Source organism: Chiroxiphia lanceolata, chromosome 13, assembly GCF_009829145.1.
Source record: "Chiroxiphia lanceolata isolate bChiLan1 chromosome 13, bChiLan1.pri, whole genome shotgun sequence".
In the NCBI taxonomy this organism is placed as follows: Eukaryota; Metazoa; Chordata; class Aves; order Passeriformes; family Pipridae; genus Chiroxiphia; species Chiroxiphia lanceolata.
The window spans coordinates 14,199,382-14,219,761 of NC_045649.1; the positions used below are offsets into that span (position 1 = coordinate 14,199,382).

General features: G+C 43.3%; 1 protein-coding gene across 1 annotated transcript; it reads left to right on the forward strand.

Annotated features, from left to right (window-relative positions):
* The first annotated feature begins 1,142 nt into the window (after positions 1 to 1,142).
* On the forward strand, positions 1,143 to 19,413 carry LOC116793622 (SHC SH2 domain-binding protein 1-like). Its single transcript, XM_032701571.1, has 15 exons — positions 1,143 to 1,148; positions 2,741 to 2,745; positions 8,240 to 8,352; positions 8,961 to 9,131; positions 9,707 to 9,822; positions 10,789 to 10,997; positions 11,821 to 11,913; positions 12,482 to 12,715; positions 12,820 to 12,988; positions 13,268 to 13,388; positions 16,363 to 16,494; positions 17,407 to 17,525; positions 18,258 to 18,344; positions 18,686 to 18,824; positions 19,066 to 19,413. The coding sequence occupies exons 2-15, from the start codon at positions 2,741 to 2,743 to the stop codon at positions 19,386 to 19,388; spliced, it is 2,031 nt and encodes a 676-aa protein (XP_032557462.1). The 5' UTR covers positions 1,143 to 1,148; the 3' UTR covers positions 19,389 to 19,413.
* Positions 19,414 to 20,380: the final 967 nt, after the last annotated feature.

Sequence of the window (20,380 nt, forward strand, 5' to 3'; positions counted from 1 at the left end):
AAGAAATACAAAGACAAACTATCTCAATGATAACTCTTCCTATTGGAATATTAGTGTCACAATCTGTAGCTCAGGAACTGGCTGTAAATTCTTTCATAATACAGTTTTCATCATTTATCTATTTTCTCTAGGAGGAGAGGACCAGCTTCTCACAGAACATCATGCCTATTATATGTGAATGTAAAAAACCCTGTTCATTTTAACAGTAAAAAAACAATTTCATGCTTGAATTATAGGCTTAATTTCAGTCTCTCTTGGTACAAAGTCTTTCCAGATTTTAGTTCCCTTTGGTCACACACTGAAAAAACCTCTTCTTGTTTCTCCCTTCATTTTTTTAAAAAGTGGTGAGCAAGCCACAAATATTTCAGTGTCCTCTCCTTTGGATCTGTAAGAACATGCAAACTTGCCTGTTGCCTTCTGTCCTGTTCCTTTCCTGCATATTCTTTTTGGTGTCATGCTGCATTCTGAGGCTGATGCGCTGAGTGGCTACACTCCATTCAAACAGGGCGGGTGCACCTCAGTGCTTCAGTTTTCTTTCCATCAACAGGGTGCTCTGTTTGCCACCAGGGCATTTAATCTGCCCTTTTGGTGTCCATTCTCTTTGGGTATAATCCAAAGTACTCAATTCACACATCCCCCTGGCTGTGAGGGATGCAGAGCCTTGGAAGCTGTCTCTGTCTTTTTAGTTTCAAATGGCCACATATAGTACACGGCACTTGAAGAGCAAACTTTGAAGGCTCTATTTCAAAATATTTGGTTTCCTTGTAATGCTGCTGAGGGTTGGGACAGTGGAGAATGAGTGTTTGATGATCTGGGAAATCAGGTCCTCTGTGCAAATAAGATTTTCTAGAACCCACAAGTAGGGGTAAGGATGGATCCACCCTGGTTCTGAGCTGCCTCCTCATTCCCTGTGAGCATTGTTGCACAGTGATGGTGCCTGTACATGGCAGGGAAAGCTGTGAGCTGGATTGAGCCTGTGGAGATCCAGTTATCCAGTAGGGTTACCCACAGAATTTTATGCTTGAGGGGGACTTGCAAAATTACTGATTTTGCATATTTTTTATATAATTAAGACTATTTTTCACACTGGGGATTTTTACGTATACGTGTCTGCTTGCAGTGCTGGATATTTGCTTTGTGCTCTTCCTGTGCTGGAAAGTGAGGAGGGAAGTTAGCAAGGGAGATAGTTCATTAGCAGCAGTCCTGTTTTAAGGAAAATCTCTAGTTAGTTTGTGAAGAAGCCTGACTGTACAGACATAGCACTGGATTGTCATCAGGACACAGTGTTCTGCTTTGCTCCCAACAGAAAAGATATATCTAAAAAAAGAGCATAAAACCAACATCAGTAACTTGGGTTTTATTTTATTTTTAGCTGGACAAGATAAATTTCCCATCTCAGTGGAAATCTCTGCTACATCATAGACACTATTACAGAGTGGAGATGTATACAAAGGAAAGAAATGCAGTAGCTTCAAATACTTCTAAATTTATAATTTTTATTTTTGAAGGTGAGACTTGCAGCTACTTAAAGGGCCACCAGAGGGGAAATTGGTTTGAATAAAACTAAAGGGATAATTCAAAAGAAAAATAGTAATTTATTTTACACTACTTAATATTTATTTAGTTAGCTAGCCCAATTTAAAGATAGCATATTGGGGTTGAAATGCATCTCTTTATTTTCATAGTTGAATTAAAACACTTCCCTAAATAACCAAAATATGTTGTGATATTTTGGAAGAAAAAAAAAGGCTCCTTTTTTGATGCAAACTGTTCTGTTAATTGAATAGATTGCAGTTGTTAGGGGTCACTGGGTCACACATTCTATTGTTTTAAAAACCACAGACCTTAGAATGTACCCCAGTACCCACTGCACCAAGCACAAAACCTGTATTTTGTCTGAAATATTTTTTCCTGAAAAACCTTCAACATATTTTTAAAACTCCAAAATACCTTAAGAATTCCATTGGAAAAAGGAATTGGCTTTACAATTTAAATGTGTAAGTAGTTATATGGTGTAGTATTATTATACACACACATTTATGGAGTGTGTAGTAAAATTACTGTGATTATGCACAGATTGCAGAGCACAGAAAAGCAAATAGACAAGTCCAGTGTACTCTGCAGGCTTTATTCTGGCTTCTAATGCCCCAGATGAACTGGTTGTCTCTCACTGCTCTGACTAGCAGTGGAAGTAGCACATTTCAGAGAGCTCCAACCTTCCAAACCACCACCTGCTAAGACAATCATAAGCCCACTGACAAGTGCTTGTCAGAAATCACTTCAGGCTAATTGGTCTCTTTTCTGACACGCTTCAGTAGCTAATTTTTAAGACCCCAAATCCATCACTACTACACATTAGTCCTCAAAGATAACCACACAGCTGTCCTTTGGAAAAATAACCTCGAGGACTTGAACTATCACAAAATTATAGAAGAATCGTTTTTAAATACCCATGTTCAAATTTCAACTGAAACTAAAGGAAGCACTGATCAAAACAACATATCCCATCACCAACAGCTGCATTCTTTTGCATCATTGGTAAATTTGATTTTGTTTTGTTTACAGTGAATGGAGAGGTGCAATGATCATGCAAAATCACTAGTGCAAGTGATTTTCATTCTTTTCAAACATGCCTTCTTCCTGATATAATTATGCCTAACTATTTGTTGCGTTCTGCATCTGCAGTTATCATGATTTCATTCTTTTATTTAATCACAGCATCTTTGCTATCATTTCAAAGATGTGGTCAGCAGCTCTAGAGGGACAGGCAGTTAAGGGGCCAGTGATGGCAATGACGCCTTTTCTTACCAATGCCAGTGAAAATTTTGACAGAAATAGGGCAAAATACATCATTCCCTCTGTTATACAATATATAAATCACACAGTATTAGTCATAAAGCCAAAGCCTGTTTACAATTTCTGTTTTAGTCCGAGGTCCCTATTTATTCCCATCAACCCTCAATTTCAATTTGAACATCTGTTGGAACAATCTGCCTGCCTATTGTTTGTCTCCAGAGAAAGGAAACATTTTGCTGTGGGCTGTGTTCCTTTTGTATCTCTGCAGCCAGTTGATGACACCTTGCATAACACTTCTTTTATTCTTCTGGGGCTCTTGACAACTTTGAAGCCTCTAAAAGCGGCTGCTTCTTGGCTCTTTTGAGATCTTCCTCCAGAGATGAGTATCTGGAGAAGGGACCTACCCAAACCTAAGGGAGCATGATCAATAGCTCTTCTGTTGGAGATGAATCTTAGTCAAGCTCTCTGCATGAACTTGAATTCTCCAGCATTATGTAGATTCTTTCTGTAAACCAACATATAGGTTGAATGTTCCCCCTCAGGCATAGCTGAGAGGCAGATATCTCTCAATATATATGAAATAATTAAAAAGAAAAAAAAGGAGAGGAAAAAAAGCCCACCTAAATTAGATCAGTTGTCAGTTGGACCCCGTTCTAGTGAAGCACTTCACAGAATCACAGAGAGGTGGGAAGGGACCACTGGATGTCATTGATCCTGCTCAAAGCAGGGTGTCCTGGAGCACATTACTTTGTCTGCTCTTCAGTGGATCTTGAAAACACCACCTGCAGTGTCCTCTGCAGTGAGCAGAAAGGCTAACATCTGTTTTACCACCTCCTTATTAAGGAACAAGGCTCAGTGTGCAAGGTCAGTTGGCCAAAATTTTGCATTTCTGAGGATTAAGGAGTTAGCAATACCAGGCATGTTTGTGGTTAAGAAAAACTCAGTGCTCAGCAGTAGGAATCTTGGAAGCAGTTAATGGGAATTGCAAGAAAAGAGGGGTCTAGAGACATGAAAGTCCAAATAAGCAATGCTGTACCTTCCTGAAGAAGCCAATATTGAGAAGATGTTGAAAACTACTCAAAACACACTAGAAAGCACACATGAGAAAGCATCCTCTGGTAACAGAGAGAAGCAGTGGTAGAAGCAAATGATTTCCAGCTCTAACGTTTACAACTTCTGGAAGACAGATATCTTGATCTCAGTGGTATGGCTCCATCTTTGATAAACGTAAATATTTGGATGCAAACTCATATGGGAAGCTCCAAAATAGTTCATAAGAAAATAACTGGATGTGACTTTTTGAGGGAATGAAACTGAACAGGTTTTCAAAATTTAATTGCCTTTCTAATTAGATTCAGTTTATTTAGGTTTCCAATGGTTTAAGCTTCTACTGCTACAAAAGGAAATCTAATGACAGATGAAATACCTGTCAAAGAACATCAGTTACATTACCCAATATATAATAAGCCACCTAATTAAGAGCAATCTACAGTCATGTGACACCATTCATCCCCTGCCATAAACGTGGTTTGCAAATGAATTACTGAAACATATGCAGTAAAAAATATTAACTGCATTTTATAGTGCTCAAATGGAGACCTAGAAAGACTAAAGTGATTGCCATGGCAACAAAGAAAATGTGTGCAAAGAACAAGCAAAGTACACAGAAATGTCTTCTGTAGCAGTCTCTTTCTAAATTTCTTTTTTCTTTTGTGCATATTTGTTGTTTCTTTCCCATCACTACCACAGCTCTGCTGGCTTGTGTCAGCTGCTTATTCCACACATTTCATAGATATTTTATGATTTCCAAGCCTTATATTGACTAATAATTTTTTTTGATTGCATGCCATAAAATTATGTGATCTTTTAATTTTATTTGTAATTTAAGGTTGGAACATGATTAAGCAGACACTGTTTTAAGGCATAAATAGCCTGTGCTCTCAACTGAGATGGATATATGTCCTTTGCATTTCTTCAGTTAAAACCAGTACAATACTAAAAGAATATTGTCTTTTACAATTGTAGCTGCACTTGCACTAATATCTGTAAAGATATTAATCATCTTCTGTGATTTTCAAAGTGTATTTGCCATATGATGTTTTGGAGTGAAAGTCTATCTCAGATTTCAAAAGACAGAGTTCTGCATAGTAGCACTCCTCACTGTTTTAATATTTCAAGGGGAGGACAGCTGAACAAATATATTTGGGGCTTAAGATATAAGGCTGGGTGTTTTACAAGCATCCAGGTGACTTAAGCGCACACATCTCATTCCCAGGAGGAGCAGCAATGAGATTCCATTCAAAAGTGTGAGAGCTGAGCCCAGAGTGTGAGGACAAACACTTTCTCTTCCTCCTCTCAAGCTCAGGGGTGATAAGGTTCCATGTAAGGTATTGCCAGTCCTCAGCTCTTCACACAGACATGGTCACTCCTACTCAAGAAAAAAAAACAAACTTGGAGGCAAGTGCCAAAAAGGGCAACTAGTAAGCTGAGGTGAATGGAAAACCTGCTGTGCACAGAAAGACAGACTGTGACTTACCAAAAGAGATACAGGAAAACATGAATTCATGTTCAATGATAAATTGGGTGGATAAACGTTGTAGGGAGAAAAGTAACTGTTTAAACTCAAGAAAATAACTGATGGTCTGCACTGTGCATGCACATTCAAGCTGGAAAGTGGGAAGTTTCCAGCAATAAGAGTACTGTGTTTCTGTTTCCAGTGTGATGGGAAGGAAACCAACCGTGGTGGAGTCTTCTGAGCAAAATGGAGCTTGATCAGTCCAGGACACTTGCAGCAGTAATTGCTGCCATGACAGTGTTTCTTTGAAGTAAAACACCTCTTTTACAAGGATTGTGGATAATTAACTGAATGCTGTGGAAGTCTTATATAATGGAACACAGTCTGCCCCCAGCTATTTTGCAAACGGAACAAACAGGGATAAATGGATTGTGCTGATCACCAGTCTTTCACCCAGGCGGGAAAGAACTGATCTGCCCATTTTGAGCCTGAATTCATTGTATCTCTTTGGAGAAAAAATAATCCAAACATTTAAATAATATATGGACCTTCATGCCCATAGTTTTACAGTTATACAGCACTACGGGCATACAGTTACTCTGTGCATAAGGTTATATGAACAGGTAAGACAGTGGGCCTAAGGTTACGGACATAAATCTCTGGTAGTGGAGATTTAACAGCAGATATCTAAAATGTATAACAGAATGAGGTTTTTTTTGTTGCTCTTCACTTGCTACCCCTTTCTTTCCTTTTGTATCCACCTCATGCCTTTTATTCAATCCTTTATTTAGCTCCTGTGCTCAGGAAAAGAGCTTGTTCAAAGCTTGGCTCCTGTAGTCACAAAACCAGCCTGGCTTCTCATGTATCTTCCAGGCTATCTTTGGCATTCTGCTTTTCCTCCCTTTTATTTGGGCTTTCTTGTTTATTTGTTTGGTTTTTCCCTTCCTGTTGTGTTTGCTATTTCTGTCCTTTCATGCTGATAGTCTCTTTTCACTCTAGGTGTTGAAAAAGTAGAAGACAAGGAACATCCCACCAGGGGACTAAGTGCCAAAAGAGGACCTTCTTTGTCTTGGTGGAATATCCCCCTTCCAGCCCTTTTCTTTCCAAATATTCTCTTTCTTCCCATTCCTATTGTGAAAGTTATTGTTGCTGTTCCTCTGTTATCTTTCCTCTCTATTTGACTATTTCTTACTCTTTTTTATTTTCTCTTTTTTACCATTACTCTACTCCTCCTAACTCAGTGTACAGCTTGAATAAAATTTTATTAGTATGTGTTGCTGAGGTTAGATTAAAAATCTTTCTTCATTCAGTGAAGTTTCCTTCATATCAGAGACATTCTTCTATGTGCATATAACAAATGTGTATTGCTTACTGTAGAATCTCAATGCTGTGGATTTACAGCAAAGAATTTGTGTGAATAACTGTGTCACTTCACTCTTTAAATATGGGGGATCTCATTTCTAATATAATACCATGTTCAGTGGTACTGCAGGTTTCGTAGGGACAATCTCCCAATTCTTACTTACTTACAGAATCATACAACGGTTTGGGTTAGAAAGGACTTGAAAGATCATCCACTCCCAACCCCCTGCCATGGACAGAGACACCTTCCACTAGCCCAGGTTGCTCCAAGCCCCATCCAACCTGGCCTTGGACACTTCCAGGGATGGGGCAGCCACAGCTTCTCTGGGCAACCTGTGCCAGGGCCTCACCACCCTCCCAGGGAACAATTTCTTCCCAATATCCAATCTAATCTCTTGATCCATTCTCCTCCCAGCCCTATTTTGAAGCCTGACCTTACCAAAAAAAAAAAAAAAGGCACTTTTGGGGGAGATTTAGATGTTTGCCTGTAATTTTGTAACTAATTATGATAGGTGAAAACTACATCAGTATGGTTAAACATGCGTGCCCGGTATAATTGTTAAATCCTGACAGAGGAAAAGTCCAGGGGACTAAGACATTCTCTTTTCTTCTGGGGTTGCGATGGACAAAGGTTGATTTCAGTGGACCTTTGGCAGCTCCGACTCGTGCGATGTCGGGATGCCTCGGGCTCTTGGTTTGCTCTGAGCGGGTGATGTGTGGGCACTGTGCTGCTGCTGCCAAAGCGAGCGATGTTCGGGGAGCCGAGGGGGGCGTTTGGCCGCGCTGTCAGAAATCTGAGGCGGCCCCCTCGTGGCCACTGCTGTGCCGGAGCGATTGTTTGGGCTTTAATCGCTGTCGGCGCCTGTGGTCACAGCTCAGAAGGCGCGGAGCTGCCTGAGGAGAAGAGCTGGGGTTGTGGAAGAGAGCGGAGGGGAGATCCCGGGGCTTCATATTTAAGGTGTGTTTTGTGTTTGTGTACGGACCGGTCAGAGCTCAGAGCGGAGCGGGCCTGCCTGGCCTTCAGAGAATTCCGTTCTGTTGCGGGGGTGAGACTTTTTTCTTTTTTTTTTTTTCCTTAATGTTTGTTTGGTGCTGGTTTTGGAGGGCTGTGTGGTGGGGTTTTTTGGTTTTGTATGGAGTGTTGTTTTTTTTTTTTTTGAGGGGGGAGATGGTTGAGTGTTTGAACATTTCGGCGGCCGCGCGTCCCTCCGTGCGCCGCGGATCCCTCTGCGCGGGGACGGAGCAGCCCCGGCGGCCACGCTGTGTGCGGAAGGGCGCTCCTCGGGCGCGCTGTCCCCGCTGACAGGAGCGGCCCCGGTTGATGGGTTGGGGTGACAGGGGCAGGTTTCCAACGCTCTTCCCCGCTCCGGAGCGAGCCCCGCCGGGCTCGCGGGCACCGGCGAGCGGCGGGCGCTGCCGAGGGAACCGCGCCCCAACGGCCGCTGCTGCCCGCAGCCAATCACGGCGGCGCGCTGGCTGCCGCCAGCCAATGAGAGCGGGGCGCTGGAGCGGCCGGCCGTGAGGGCGGGCGCGGCCGTTGTGCCCGGGCGGTTTGAAGGCGGCGAGCGGTCGGTCGGTCATGGCCGAGCCGGGATTGCCGGGGCCACAGGGGGACGGCTGGGCACTGCCGCCCGGGAGAGCCGCCGGCCCACAGGACGGCGCCGAGGAGGCGGACGGAGGTACGGGCTGCGAGTGCCGGGCGGGGAGGGAGGGGGGGCGTGGGCTCCCCGGGAGGGACGCGGGCACTCCGCGCCCAGCGCTCGGGCGGTGCCGAGGGACGCGCGATGGGCCCGGGGCGGCTCCGCAGCTGCAGTGCGGGCCGGGCTGCCCGAGCTGCTCCGGCCGGCTCGGCTCGGGTCTGCCCCGGGGAACCGGGATCAGCTGTCTTTGTGCATGTTCCAAAATAATTTGGGTTATTGCCTGATACCATGTCTGGGTGATGTAGGCAGGGGTTAACAAGGCCTAATATGTATGTGAATGGCAATGTAATACCTAAAGGGTTTTAGATCTAACCTGGAGAACAGAGTAAATTAATACAGTAACTGTGACTCAGGGCAGATGGAGACAAATGAGACCCTCTTTTGGGACAGGGCTGATGTTCTGGAGAAGAGAGCAACTAACCAAGTAGGATACTCTCTTTGCTAAGAATAATTCAGATGTGTTGTACACAGCAGGTTCATGATAGGTCTTAAGCTGAACAGGAATTCTGTGGGAATAGAGGAGTGAGTGATAACTGCATTGAACTGACAATTTGTGGGGTTTGCTTTGCTCCCTGTCCTCTTCCCAGATGCATATCAGGAAGATGCTGACTCCTGGAGTGATTCTGGCAGTCGTGGCAACGTGGGGACTGCTTTGGGAAGGGCTGTGCCAGATGGGAATGTGCTTCTTCCAGATATTTTTCACACCGATCATCTTTTCTTTTACGAGCGATTTAGTGCTTACCAGGATTACATCTTGGGTAAGTAATTTCAAAGGAGAAAAAGAAGGTGGTGTCAGTTTTCTTGTAGTGACTGTTTAAAAGATCCAGTTGAAGTGGAGTCAATTGTATGTTAAGCTGGGAGATGCTTTTTATGCTGTAACCTCAGCTGCTCTAACTGGTGGACCAGGAGGCAATGGTTTGGATATAAGTTAATAAAATCTGAATGATGGGAAGGCAGAGATGTTAACAGTGGATTCTGTGCCTGTTTTAGCTTGTCTTACTTGAATTTTTTTGTGTGCCTGATTAAGATAAGGCACAGGTTCTGTGTTTAGTACTGTTGGCACTGAAATCTTCCATACCTGGAGGGTTGAGTACTGGATCTCTTCTTCCAGAGAAGCACAGAACAGATGCCTCTCCAACTCTCTCAATACTAAGAGAAACAGCAAAAATGCTGACTCTGACCATGAGCAAAACAGAATGAAGAAAGAAAGAAGAAAGAAAACTTTGGAGGTGGCAGAGGAACATTTGAACCGTGTTGCCTTTCATTTTCCAGTTACCTGAAGGACTTTTCTTTCATTCCTTGCATCAATGTACTGTCTTCAATTTTGTTTTAGGTGACTGCAAAGCTTCTGAGGTGAAGGGATTCATAGCTGAGTACCTGGAGAAGGTCCTTGAGCCATCTGGCTGGCAGGCAGTCTGGCGCACTGATGTGTTTCACGTTGTTGTTGGGGTAAGTGGAACGTTGTTGCTCAGGCATTTTTCTCCAATTAGCATCGTTTGCCTCTGTAACAGACTGGTCATATACCTATGAAATTTACCAGCTGGTAGAAAAGAATAATAATAATAATGTTGTCATATCTAAGTGCCAGTGATGGCCAGACAACAGGAATTTTTTTTCTGAGGGTTCATTGCATGAAATGGGAAGAGGGAACACCGAGTTGGTGTGAATGAGCTGTGAGGTAGAACTGCAAGGGCACAGAGGGGATACTCGGTCCAGAGCTGTTGGTTGTAATGTAGTTGGGTTTTTTATCAGTAAAATTCTTCTTTTTAACCCACCTTGGTACTGACAGTAGCTCTTGTGCTTTGAATACGCCTGTCTTAGACTCAGCTGGGATACTCCTTTTGTAGTTCTCTCAATGTCCAGGTCATACATCTTTGTTGCAAGCCTTGGATATTCAAACTTGCAGTTCCATTGTATGGTTGAAGAGGGAAAAAGTTTGTACCCCGTCAGGTCTTCTGCCCAGTTAGTGACAAAATGGCTTTCACTGGCCCAGACCAACCCTTGGATTGTTTGTATCCTGTGGGCACTTTGAAAAATGAGCCCCCAAGGAGTCCTGAAGAACTGTAAAGTGTTGATTTGTTTGAGTCTGAGGATATTGCTCTTGCCATTTTTTAAAAGCAGCAAACCAAGAAACCTAACTAGGGAGAAACTTAGTGGCCTTGTTAGGAGCATTATGAGGGATTTGAATGAAGTTGTGAATGTGGAAAAGGCTCTCCAGGTGTGTGGTTCTGAGCAGCTTAATCCTGGGCTCCCCCTTCAGCTGCAGAGGTGGCCTTGGCTGTCCTGTGCCATTTGTGTTGGTTTGTGTGGGTCAGCTGGACCCCAGTGTGCCCTCCTGACTTAGGCATGTCATGTCCACCTTTCTCAGCTGGATCGAAGGTTCTGAGAGCTCTTCCCAGCTCTTTGTTCCAACAGGTTGTTGATGTGGATTACTCGTCTCTGAAAGCAGTTGTGCAGCTCGGTGACCCTTTCCTGTGCGAGTCACGGGACAGCAGCTTTACCTTGGAGTGCATGCAGGAACTCCTGGAGCTGAAGCAATATCAGATCCTGCTGCAGGAGCTCTGGGTTGTGTATGATGAGTCAGGAGAGTTTGACCAGACAGCACTGGCTGTAGAGCATGTCAGGTAGGACAGTTACACTCTGCTAATACCCCGGGGGTCATGTCCTGAATTCTTGTGGCCGTTCTGGGAGCTCCTTGAGCCAAGCTTTCCAAAGGAAATCTGATGACTGGGACTCTGAGGAGACTGCTTTCCCTCTCTCTTCCACCCCAGATTTCCTTGGACTGTATCACCTTGCAGACTCTGCTATAGTGTTCCTTTGTCTTCTGTATAATTTTGGTGAATTTTTCCTTTTTTGTCACATTCTTCTTTTTTTCTGCATTTTGCCTCCTCTCCTAAATTTACTCTTTGTTCTTTAGAGGTCTGTGCACATCTTCTGGTTTTTTTTCCTTTCCTTTCTTTATCATCTCTCTGTCTCTTTTCCATCTCCCTTGCTTTCATGCACTACATGCTGTTGGAAAGCTCTCTACAAATAGGCTGTAGGACTGGATAAAAAAGCTAAAATCGGAGGAATGACCTACATTGTCAAAAGGAAAGCTTAGCTGGAGGATGCTTGGCCAAAACCACACAAGAAAAAAGAGGATCCAAAGAGAGTCGGTCTCGTTTTTCAAATCCAGCTTTTAGCTGTTTACTCTCTTTTGATGAAAGTGGGACTCAGGCCATTATGAATTTTGAACTTAGACACACAAAATAAAACTCTTGATGCAGTTAAAAAGCAGGCAGGAAAGATGCTTTCTCTGTATAGTAAGCAGCTTACTTGACAGTAGCATTGATTTGGCAAGTGGTGACGCTTTGGGATGAATTCTCAGATTGGTTACATTCGTGTTTCCAATGTTGTTGCCTCTGCTCTCCTCCTTTCTATGATTAAACACTTCCTTTGCTTCAAAAGGTTTTTCTACCGGTGGATCTGGAGGACCTGGGACGAGGAGGAGGAGGATGAGTTTGATTACTTTGTGCGCTGTGTTGAGCCTCGACTGAGACTGTGAGTGTAACACCTTTGATGCTCTTGTGGCAGAACCACAGGAGAGTGTCATGTGGGAATAGTGACTCACAACTAGATGGAAAAACCCCCTGTGCACCAATAAACCAAAGCAAGTTTGTTCTAACAGCGTTCACTGTCCGATGGTCAAACTTTGTATGGGGAGAAGGCACAGCTGAGGTTGCCACTTGATTTCTGAGCCCTGCTTTTCCCTGTAATCTTTGACCTTCCATCAGAAAGCACCCCAGTGATAACTGTCATCACACTGGTACAAGTTGTAATCCTAATAAAAGCTGTGCTTATGCCTCTGTTTTTTTCTGGGGTGAATTTCTGATAATTGTGTACCATCTTTCAAGGTGGATGGGCAACTATTTAGAAAGTCAAATGTTTGTGTCTGTTCAGATTTTCCGGTTTTGCTGCTTTCAAATGAATTGTGTAATGTAATAATATAGGCTGCAGAGAATCTTGACTAAAGTAGTGCTGCAGAACTCCTGAGGTTCTCTCCAATCTTGTGTTTGATCTTTGAGAATTGTAGATGTGAAATATGCTGACCCCTTGCTCTGAATTGCAGGCATTATGACATCCTTGAACACCGTGTGCCTTCTGGGCTGGTGGCTGATTACCAGAAGTTGTTGTCTCAGTGTGAAGAGCTTTATGGGAAGTTTCTAAACGTGAGGAACAGCATCTCAACCAGTGACTCGGACTCGGAAGTAGAAAACGTCTCCATGGTGGAAGGACTCAAATTGTATGAGGAAGTAGAGCACTTAAAACAAAAGCTAAAAGTGATTGAGAATCCTCAGCTGAGGTACTTGGTGGGTTTGTGCAAGGAGGAGGCCCTGAGCAAAATAACACAACGTATAGGATGTGTTTTCTGAAGAAGGAGCTGATGGCTGTGTTGTTCTGTTGTAGGTATGTGTTTGGTTACCAAAAGTATGGAAGTCTCCAGGCTAAAGGACTGAGGACAATGGGTACCAAGGTCTTACATGTTGTACCCTCAACCATTAAAGCAGATGAGTTCCAGTGGATGGTGATGGACAAACTTTACCCAAAATCTGGTGGTGAAGATATCCAAGTGCAGGTGCAGTAATAGGAGTTGTCTGCTGATAGTTTTTCCCCTCATGAAATGGGGAAATGGGCATGACACAAACATCAAAGGCATATGTTAAAGTTGTTTTTGTCCAGAGTGCGCTACGATTCCTGAATTCAAAGCAGAAACTGTGTATTACTGGTGCCATTTCAAAGGGTTTCTTTACAAAAGCAGCAACATTTAATTGAAAAGCAAGCTCTAAGGGCATAAATGCATCCATTTTTATAGCATTCTTCAGGAGCTGATTGTCATTTATTTGGTCTTTTGCAGGTTCACAATGACCTACTGACAGCTGTAAGTGCCTGCTATGAAGGAGACACAGTTGTCATCTTTCCCGGGCATTACATTGTAGATGGCGTGTTCTGCATTGCTGACTCAGTTGAACTAGAAGGTAGAAGGTTTGATAGCACAAAGGGCCATGAAACAAGGAAATGGAATGAAATTAAACTAGCTCTGCATAAGGATTTACTCTTTGCAGAGTTTGCTGGGAACATTGGCTTTTTTCTTCCAAGTATTCCTGTTTCTGCTCTAGTGCCATGTCTAAGGCAGGCTGGAGTAAGTTCTCTCATTAGCCATGGTGCAAAGAAACTGCAGATATTGCAGATTCATGGTGAATTCATTATTTCCTCCTGGTTATCTGCATAAATTGGGATTACATAGGTAATAGAGAGGATTCAACAGAAGCATAAGGGACTGGATTGTTGTGATCTAGGAAGCACAGAAGTAATTCTGAGAGGCTTCAGTTTGTAGAGCCACTGACTTGAGTACTTGAGAGATGTCCTTGTTTGCATGTCTTAAACTGCTTCAGGGGTACACTGAGCCCCATGGTCAGTACAGCCCTGGGGAATGCAGAGGGAACGAGCCAGGGGCTGTTAGAACTTGGTTTATGGCACTTGGAGCACATCAGCAATGACTGTATTATGTGAAGCATGTGGGTAAAGGAGGGACCTTTTGGTGTAGCACATTTTTTTCTGTAGAAGCAGACACAGCATATGTCATTCTATGATTTTTCTTGCAAAATATTTGTGTTTTAAATCCTTTTGCCTTGTCTAGGATATGTTTCTCTCTCTCCTCACCCTTCTTGATAACTCAGTGCAATTCCTCTGCTTTAGGCAGGCACATTCTGTTGCAGTGTAATTGTTTATTGCTGGGGCTTGTGCAGCTCAGATTCTTATACAGTGGCATTTTTATCTTGTCAAAGCTTCTTAATGGGAAGAAGGGTGAGAGTTTAATTTTCTGCTGTTCTGGACTTGAATTTTTCTTGCCCTTTTTGTTTTATGAGTGTTGTTTTCTTTCTTGGCCATCTCTTGTGTGTGTTTGATTTATACAGATAAACATGCTGATAGCCAGTGTACTTGCAGGATAAGGGGCCCAGATAAAATGCTTTATTTATCTCAAGACTGACATTGATCTAAAATTGTGTGTGGTGGTATTTATTGCTTTTCAAGTTTTGAGGAAGCAGTAATACCAACACTGCAGTAGCACACATTAAAGGGTGAGGTGCTCTATTTTAAGGAGCAAGGCATATAAGTACCTATCTCTAGTACCAACTACACTCAGAATGAGTAGATGTCAGGGTTTTTAATCTTCTTACATGGACTCTTGTTGGATAAGGCATTAGAGCAATAGTAGCAGCCAAAAACCTTTGAAGTAGGAGCATCAAGACAAACTTTGCTGGCACTCATCTGAGCAGCTGCTGCTTTGGTGGCTTTCTTGGGATGAAGGGCTGACTCATGAGAGATAAAATGTCACTTTGCTTAGTAGACCTTTTATTTTTAATCCAGCCACTCTTTCAAGTCAGTACCAAGGTTGAAAATACGAAGAGTAGTAAGTCAGGGATAAATAAAAACTTCCAGGAACTAAGTAAGGTTAAAGCAGTAGCTGCTGCATGAAGTCATGGCAAGGAGAACTTCCATGCTTGACAAATATGTGATGCAAAGGCACTTGAGAGCTTCCCTTCTGCTTGTGCAGTAGTTGTTCCAGCTGGATTGGGGACCTTTAGCATCAACCCCTCTGTGATCAGTGTTACTGGATGACAATTGGCTTGAGCTCCTGTGGAGCCCCTCATGCAGGCAGGGGTACAGCCAGGACTGTGTTGTGTTGAACAGCACTGGGCACCAGGGGAATCTTTCCTTCTCTGTTCCTTGCCTTCCATTGCCTTCCTTCTCTCTACTAGAGCTGCCAGTTCAGAGGTGAAGTGTGAAGCAAGCTGAAAGCATAGCTAGAGAAACTGCAAGGTAGTCTGTAGGACAGTTAGTCCCCAAACTCTTGCCTTGGCTATTAACCTCTTTCTGTAGTGGTGTGAAGTTAAACCAGCTCTGCCACTTGCTGTGCTGTGCTGCTCTCACTTGATGTGCTGGAAGTAAACTGCCCCATGCACCTCCTCTCCAGGGGTGACCACAAACCAGGGGCAGTGGGGAAAGATTTCTTAGTATCATGTATTGAAGTACCAATTACTTAACTTTGCATTCTACTTGCTGTCTTTAAAACTTTCTGCCACCTATTGTTCACGGTTTGTTCTTTCTTTTTTTTTAACCTTTCTAATTGCACATGGCAGCATTCATTTATGTACTTGGCTACAAGCTGGCACTCAGGCACTTCTTGTCTGAGTTTGTGTGTGCTTTCAGAAGATGATAGGACTCGTGCTGCTTTAATACATGTTGCATTATTGCTTTCCTTATTATGATTCTTGTCAGTGACAAGCAATAAAAGCTTTACTTGCTCATAAATTTCCCTGTGAGTGTTTGAATGCTGACAACTGTGGATGGCTCAGTAAATCAATGTTGGCATATGCTTGTGAAAGCTTCTTTTTAATCTGAGTTCATCTGCAAGCCTGTGTAACACACAAACACTGAATTTTCACCCAAGTTTCATGTTGACTAAGGCTCACTAACAATATCAAGTCCTTTGCACTTTTTTCCTTGTGTTGTGGTGATGACTGCTTTTTCCTTCTGTGCTCTTTGAAACCTCTGCCTGCTCTAGTGAATTTGTGTCCTTTGAAAGCAGACTGGAGGTGCCTGTGTGTCCTCATTGCATCCCCCTGCTCTGTTGTAACTTTGGGAGTGAGAATTTGGCCTTAGCAAATGTGAGCTCAGTTACCCATTTGTTCAACTGTCTCAGCTAATTTTGCATTTTGTTGTGTGCCATTCCAGGAAGGTAAATTTGAAGTTGGTTCTGAGTGCCTGTACCTTGGCACAGAGGGGCCCAGGTAAGGGTGTAGCCTGGGCACTTGGTAGAAAATCCTATTCAGTGTATTAGTGCCTCAAGTTTTAAGCCTCCACCTTGAATTTAAAGGTCTGTTATGTACTGAGCACCTCTTTGTCACCAGTTATGCTTCACACCTGCACCTTCCCCTCTGCTTTCAGGCTATGGGATGCCAGATGATATCGTGATAGAAAAGCAGGGCAAAGGGGACAACTTTTTTGACTGTACAGGAGCCGATGTGAGGATCTCTGGTTTGAAGCTGGTGCAACATGATGCTGTGGAGGGGATTATAAGTAAGTGTAAAAGCATCCTGACCTTTTTGTGACTCTTTCCTAATTTAGTGTTAGAATTAAAGCTGGGACCCAGTGTTGGAGTTGACTAGTTTCAACAAAATACTGTAGAGAGGAGCCTTACAGGTAGAAATATCAAAGCTTCCTCCTCTTCTCAACTTGCTTATAATGTGGACATCAAAATAACTTAGACTCTGTACTTCCAAGCTGTTGTGGCTCTTATATTTTATTATACTGGGATAAGATCATTTGACTTGATCATTGTTCTGCTGTTAAGGCAACCTGACTGTGACTGCTGCACAGCCTGTGTCAGGCTACCTGGACAAGGAAAGAATTGCTCTTGGCACAGAAAGCCCCCATGGCAATACTCAGCTGTAGCTGACCCAGCCAGTGCTCCAGTGAGGAATGGCATATGCTGTGGTGTAAACTGTGGTTCTGACAGCAGGTTCAAACTGAGACTCAACCAATCCTAAATTGTATCCAATGAGTTTATTGACCATGGCCTCCTGTCTTTGCAGAAGGGGCTGATTAACACTGATTAGTACTTTGCCTCACCAGACATTTGATTTTCACATGTTAAAATGTTTGTTAACACTTGCATGCATGTGTTTAGTATCTTTTGAATTCAAAAGTCTCTTAGGATTGTAATGAAAAGATTGTTGCTGTTTGTTTAAAAAAGAAAAGCCGACAAACCTTTGGCTGGTGCTCCCTTGCAGCAGTGTTCCTGCTTGTTCTAGAAAAACAGCACGAGTTCAAACCGTGCATGGGCAAATCACTGAAATTAACTCAAAGTGGATAAAATTAAAATGGGAGTTTTATCACAGTGCAAAAATGCTACAAGGCTGGCTGTCTGGGGGAGGGCTTTGTCTTTGCATGACTGTTTCATCCAGCAATAACTGGTTTCTGTGCATGCAGATATCCATCGTGGGAAAACCACCCTGGAGAACTGTGTGTTACAGTGTGAAACCACAGGCATTACAGTGCGGATGTCAGCTGAGCTGGTGATGAAGAACTCTGATCTCTACGGGGCCAAGGTAGAGCCTAATCCTTAACTCTGCCTTATTTCCTAATTTAAACCAAAGGTTTCTGTTTGGAAATGGTACAGTCAGTCACAGCGTGACTTGTGTCGCTCTGGAGAGAACCTTTACAAATTAATTTTAGAGAGCTACACGTTATTGAGTTTAAGAGATTGGTCCCAGGGGTCTTGTATCCTCTGACAGTGTCCACTGAAATGTCTCATGCTGATTTGAGTGGGATGATGGGAAATGATGGTGCAGCAGCAGACATCTATGAAATAATAATTGATGCATTGCTGGAGTGATTCACATCCTGCAATATTTTTAAAGTGGTTTTCTGTTTTCTCTGCCCATAAATAGTTTTCTTATGAAACCCTGTGTTTGTTCTGCCAGTGAAATGCTGTTTTGGACACCTTGGGCATGGATTCTTACAGAAGGATGAGAAACACAGAAACGAACTCTGATTGGGCATTGTGAAGAATGATGGGGCTTGGGGTGTTGAGAGGGATGACTAAAGAACAAGAAAGTAATGCAAGGCTGTGCAGCTACTCTTCACCTGGCTTTTCTGGCCTGGGGGCAATAATACAATCCCTGTGGCCTCAACCTTGAGTCTTGCTTTTTAATTGGTGGTAACACAATTTTGCATTGTGATAACTGGGAGATGAACACACAGATCTGCAACGGAGTCATCAAGTTTTATTGTAAATGTGCCTGAACTATTTGTGAACTGCTGCCAATTGTGTCTTGCAGGGAGCTGGTGTGGAAATTTATCCAGGGAGTACATGCACCCTGGTCCACAATGGCATACACCACTGCAAGGAGGGAATACTCATCAAGGTCAGTCCCAGGCACAATGCACTTGTTTTCCAGAAGCTTACAGCTGCTAGAATTAGTAACTCATGTTTAGGTTGGCTTAAAGCCTTGCTGCATTATGCTGAAACTCTTACATGTCACCTATGATGATAATGGTACTTGTTTGCCTTGGGTTGGCCACCACAGCAGTCAACTGGTTTGATTTCTTATCTGCCAGAAAGAGAAAATGCCTTTTGCAATGCCACTTGTATAGGCAAATGATCCAACCCTAGCCAATACATGGAACTGATGCCACCTACAACTGGAAGACTTTAGCAGCCCTTTAGCTGGACGTGACTTGTGGGATTTTTCTTTTATTTCTGCAGAGCTTCTTAGATGAGCCTTATGATGTTCCCAAGATAACCATGGTTAAGAATGTGATCCATAATAATGAAGGATATGGTGTGGTCCTGGTTAGACCAGGACCCTTGGAGGTAAAGGGTGCTTCAGCACCGACAACAAAAGGTATTTATTTTTCTCTTCTTAGAAGAAACTCCTAAAACTAGTAAATCTAGTACACCCAGGCTTTTGGATTGAATAATTCATAGTTTGTATTTGAAATTTGTGGCTGTCACAAAGTAGCAAACCAAAGAGTGAGTGGGATGAGGTGAGGATGTTAAGACTGAAGAAAATGAATTCCCTGAGGTTTTAGTGATGGGGCTGTTTTGCATGACTGTGGTGACATTCCTGCTGTTTCCTGCCTTAGGGAATACACAACCTACCCAGTCAGGTGATGAGACAGCCTCTGTGGAGGAGGTCGGGCAAGAACAACCACCTGAGTGTGTGACTGATGAGTTGGAGTGTTATGAGCAAGCTGGGACTTCTGGGCAAACTGAAGGCAACTGTGAAATTGCAAATGAACTTGGGGCTACTGCTGCAAAGAAGAGCAAGATGCACAAGAAAAGACTGAGTGACCTGGGAATTACAGAAGCTGATGAAAACTTCCTGTCCCAGGATATGTTTGTCTCTGTTGAGGGCAATCAGTTCAAGTGGAATGGGAAAGGAAGTTTTGGTACCTTTGTTTTCTGAGTGTCCATTGCAGCAGACAATTTTTAGTTACTGATTAGATCACATGCCTGTGTTGTGTTTTGATGTTGTGCATTTATTTCCCAAGTGTAACCCTTATTAAAGAACTGGGGCTACAAACTCACAGAATGGGTGAAGTTGGAAGAGACCACAGTGGGTCCATCAACAGGCCCAGCTCCCTCAGCCTCTCTCACAGGACAGGTGCTCCAGTGCAGCCCTTTGTAGCCCTCTGTTGGACCTGCTCCAGGAGCTCCATGTCTCTCCTGTCCTGAGGAGCCCAGAACTGGACACAGCAGTCCAGGTGATCACTCTCCAGGGCTGAATAGAGGGGCAGGATCCCCTCCCTCAACCTGCTGGCAGTGCTCTTCCTAATGCATCCCAGGATCTCACTGGCCTTCTTGCCCACAAGGACACACTGTTGGTCCATTGCAACAATCTGCCTGCCTATTGTTTGTCTCCAGAGAAAGGAAACATTTTGCTGTGGGCTGTGTTCCTTTTGTATCTCTGCAGCCAGTTGATGACACCTTGCATAACACTTCTTTTATTCTTCTGGGGGTCTTGACAACTTTGGAGCCTCTAAAAGCAGCTACTTCTTGGCTCTTTTGAGATCTTCCTCCAGAGATGAGTATCTGGAAAAGGGACCTACTCAAACCTAAGGGAGCATGATCAATAGCTCTTCTGTTGGAGATGAATCTTAGTCAAGCTCTCTGCATGAACTTGAATTCTCCAGCATTATGTAGATTCTTTCTATAAACCAACATATAGGTTGAATGTTCCCCCTCAAGCATAGCTGAGAGGCAGATATGTCTCAATATATATGAAATAATTAGAAAGAAAAAAAAGGAGAGGAAAAAAAGTCCACCCAAATTAGATCAGTTGTCAGTTCTAGTGAAGCACTTCACAGAATCACAGAGAGGTTGGAAGGGACCACTGGATGTCATTGATCCTGCTCAAAGCAGGGTGTCCTGGAGCACATTACTTTGTCTGCTCTTCAG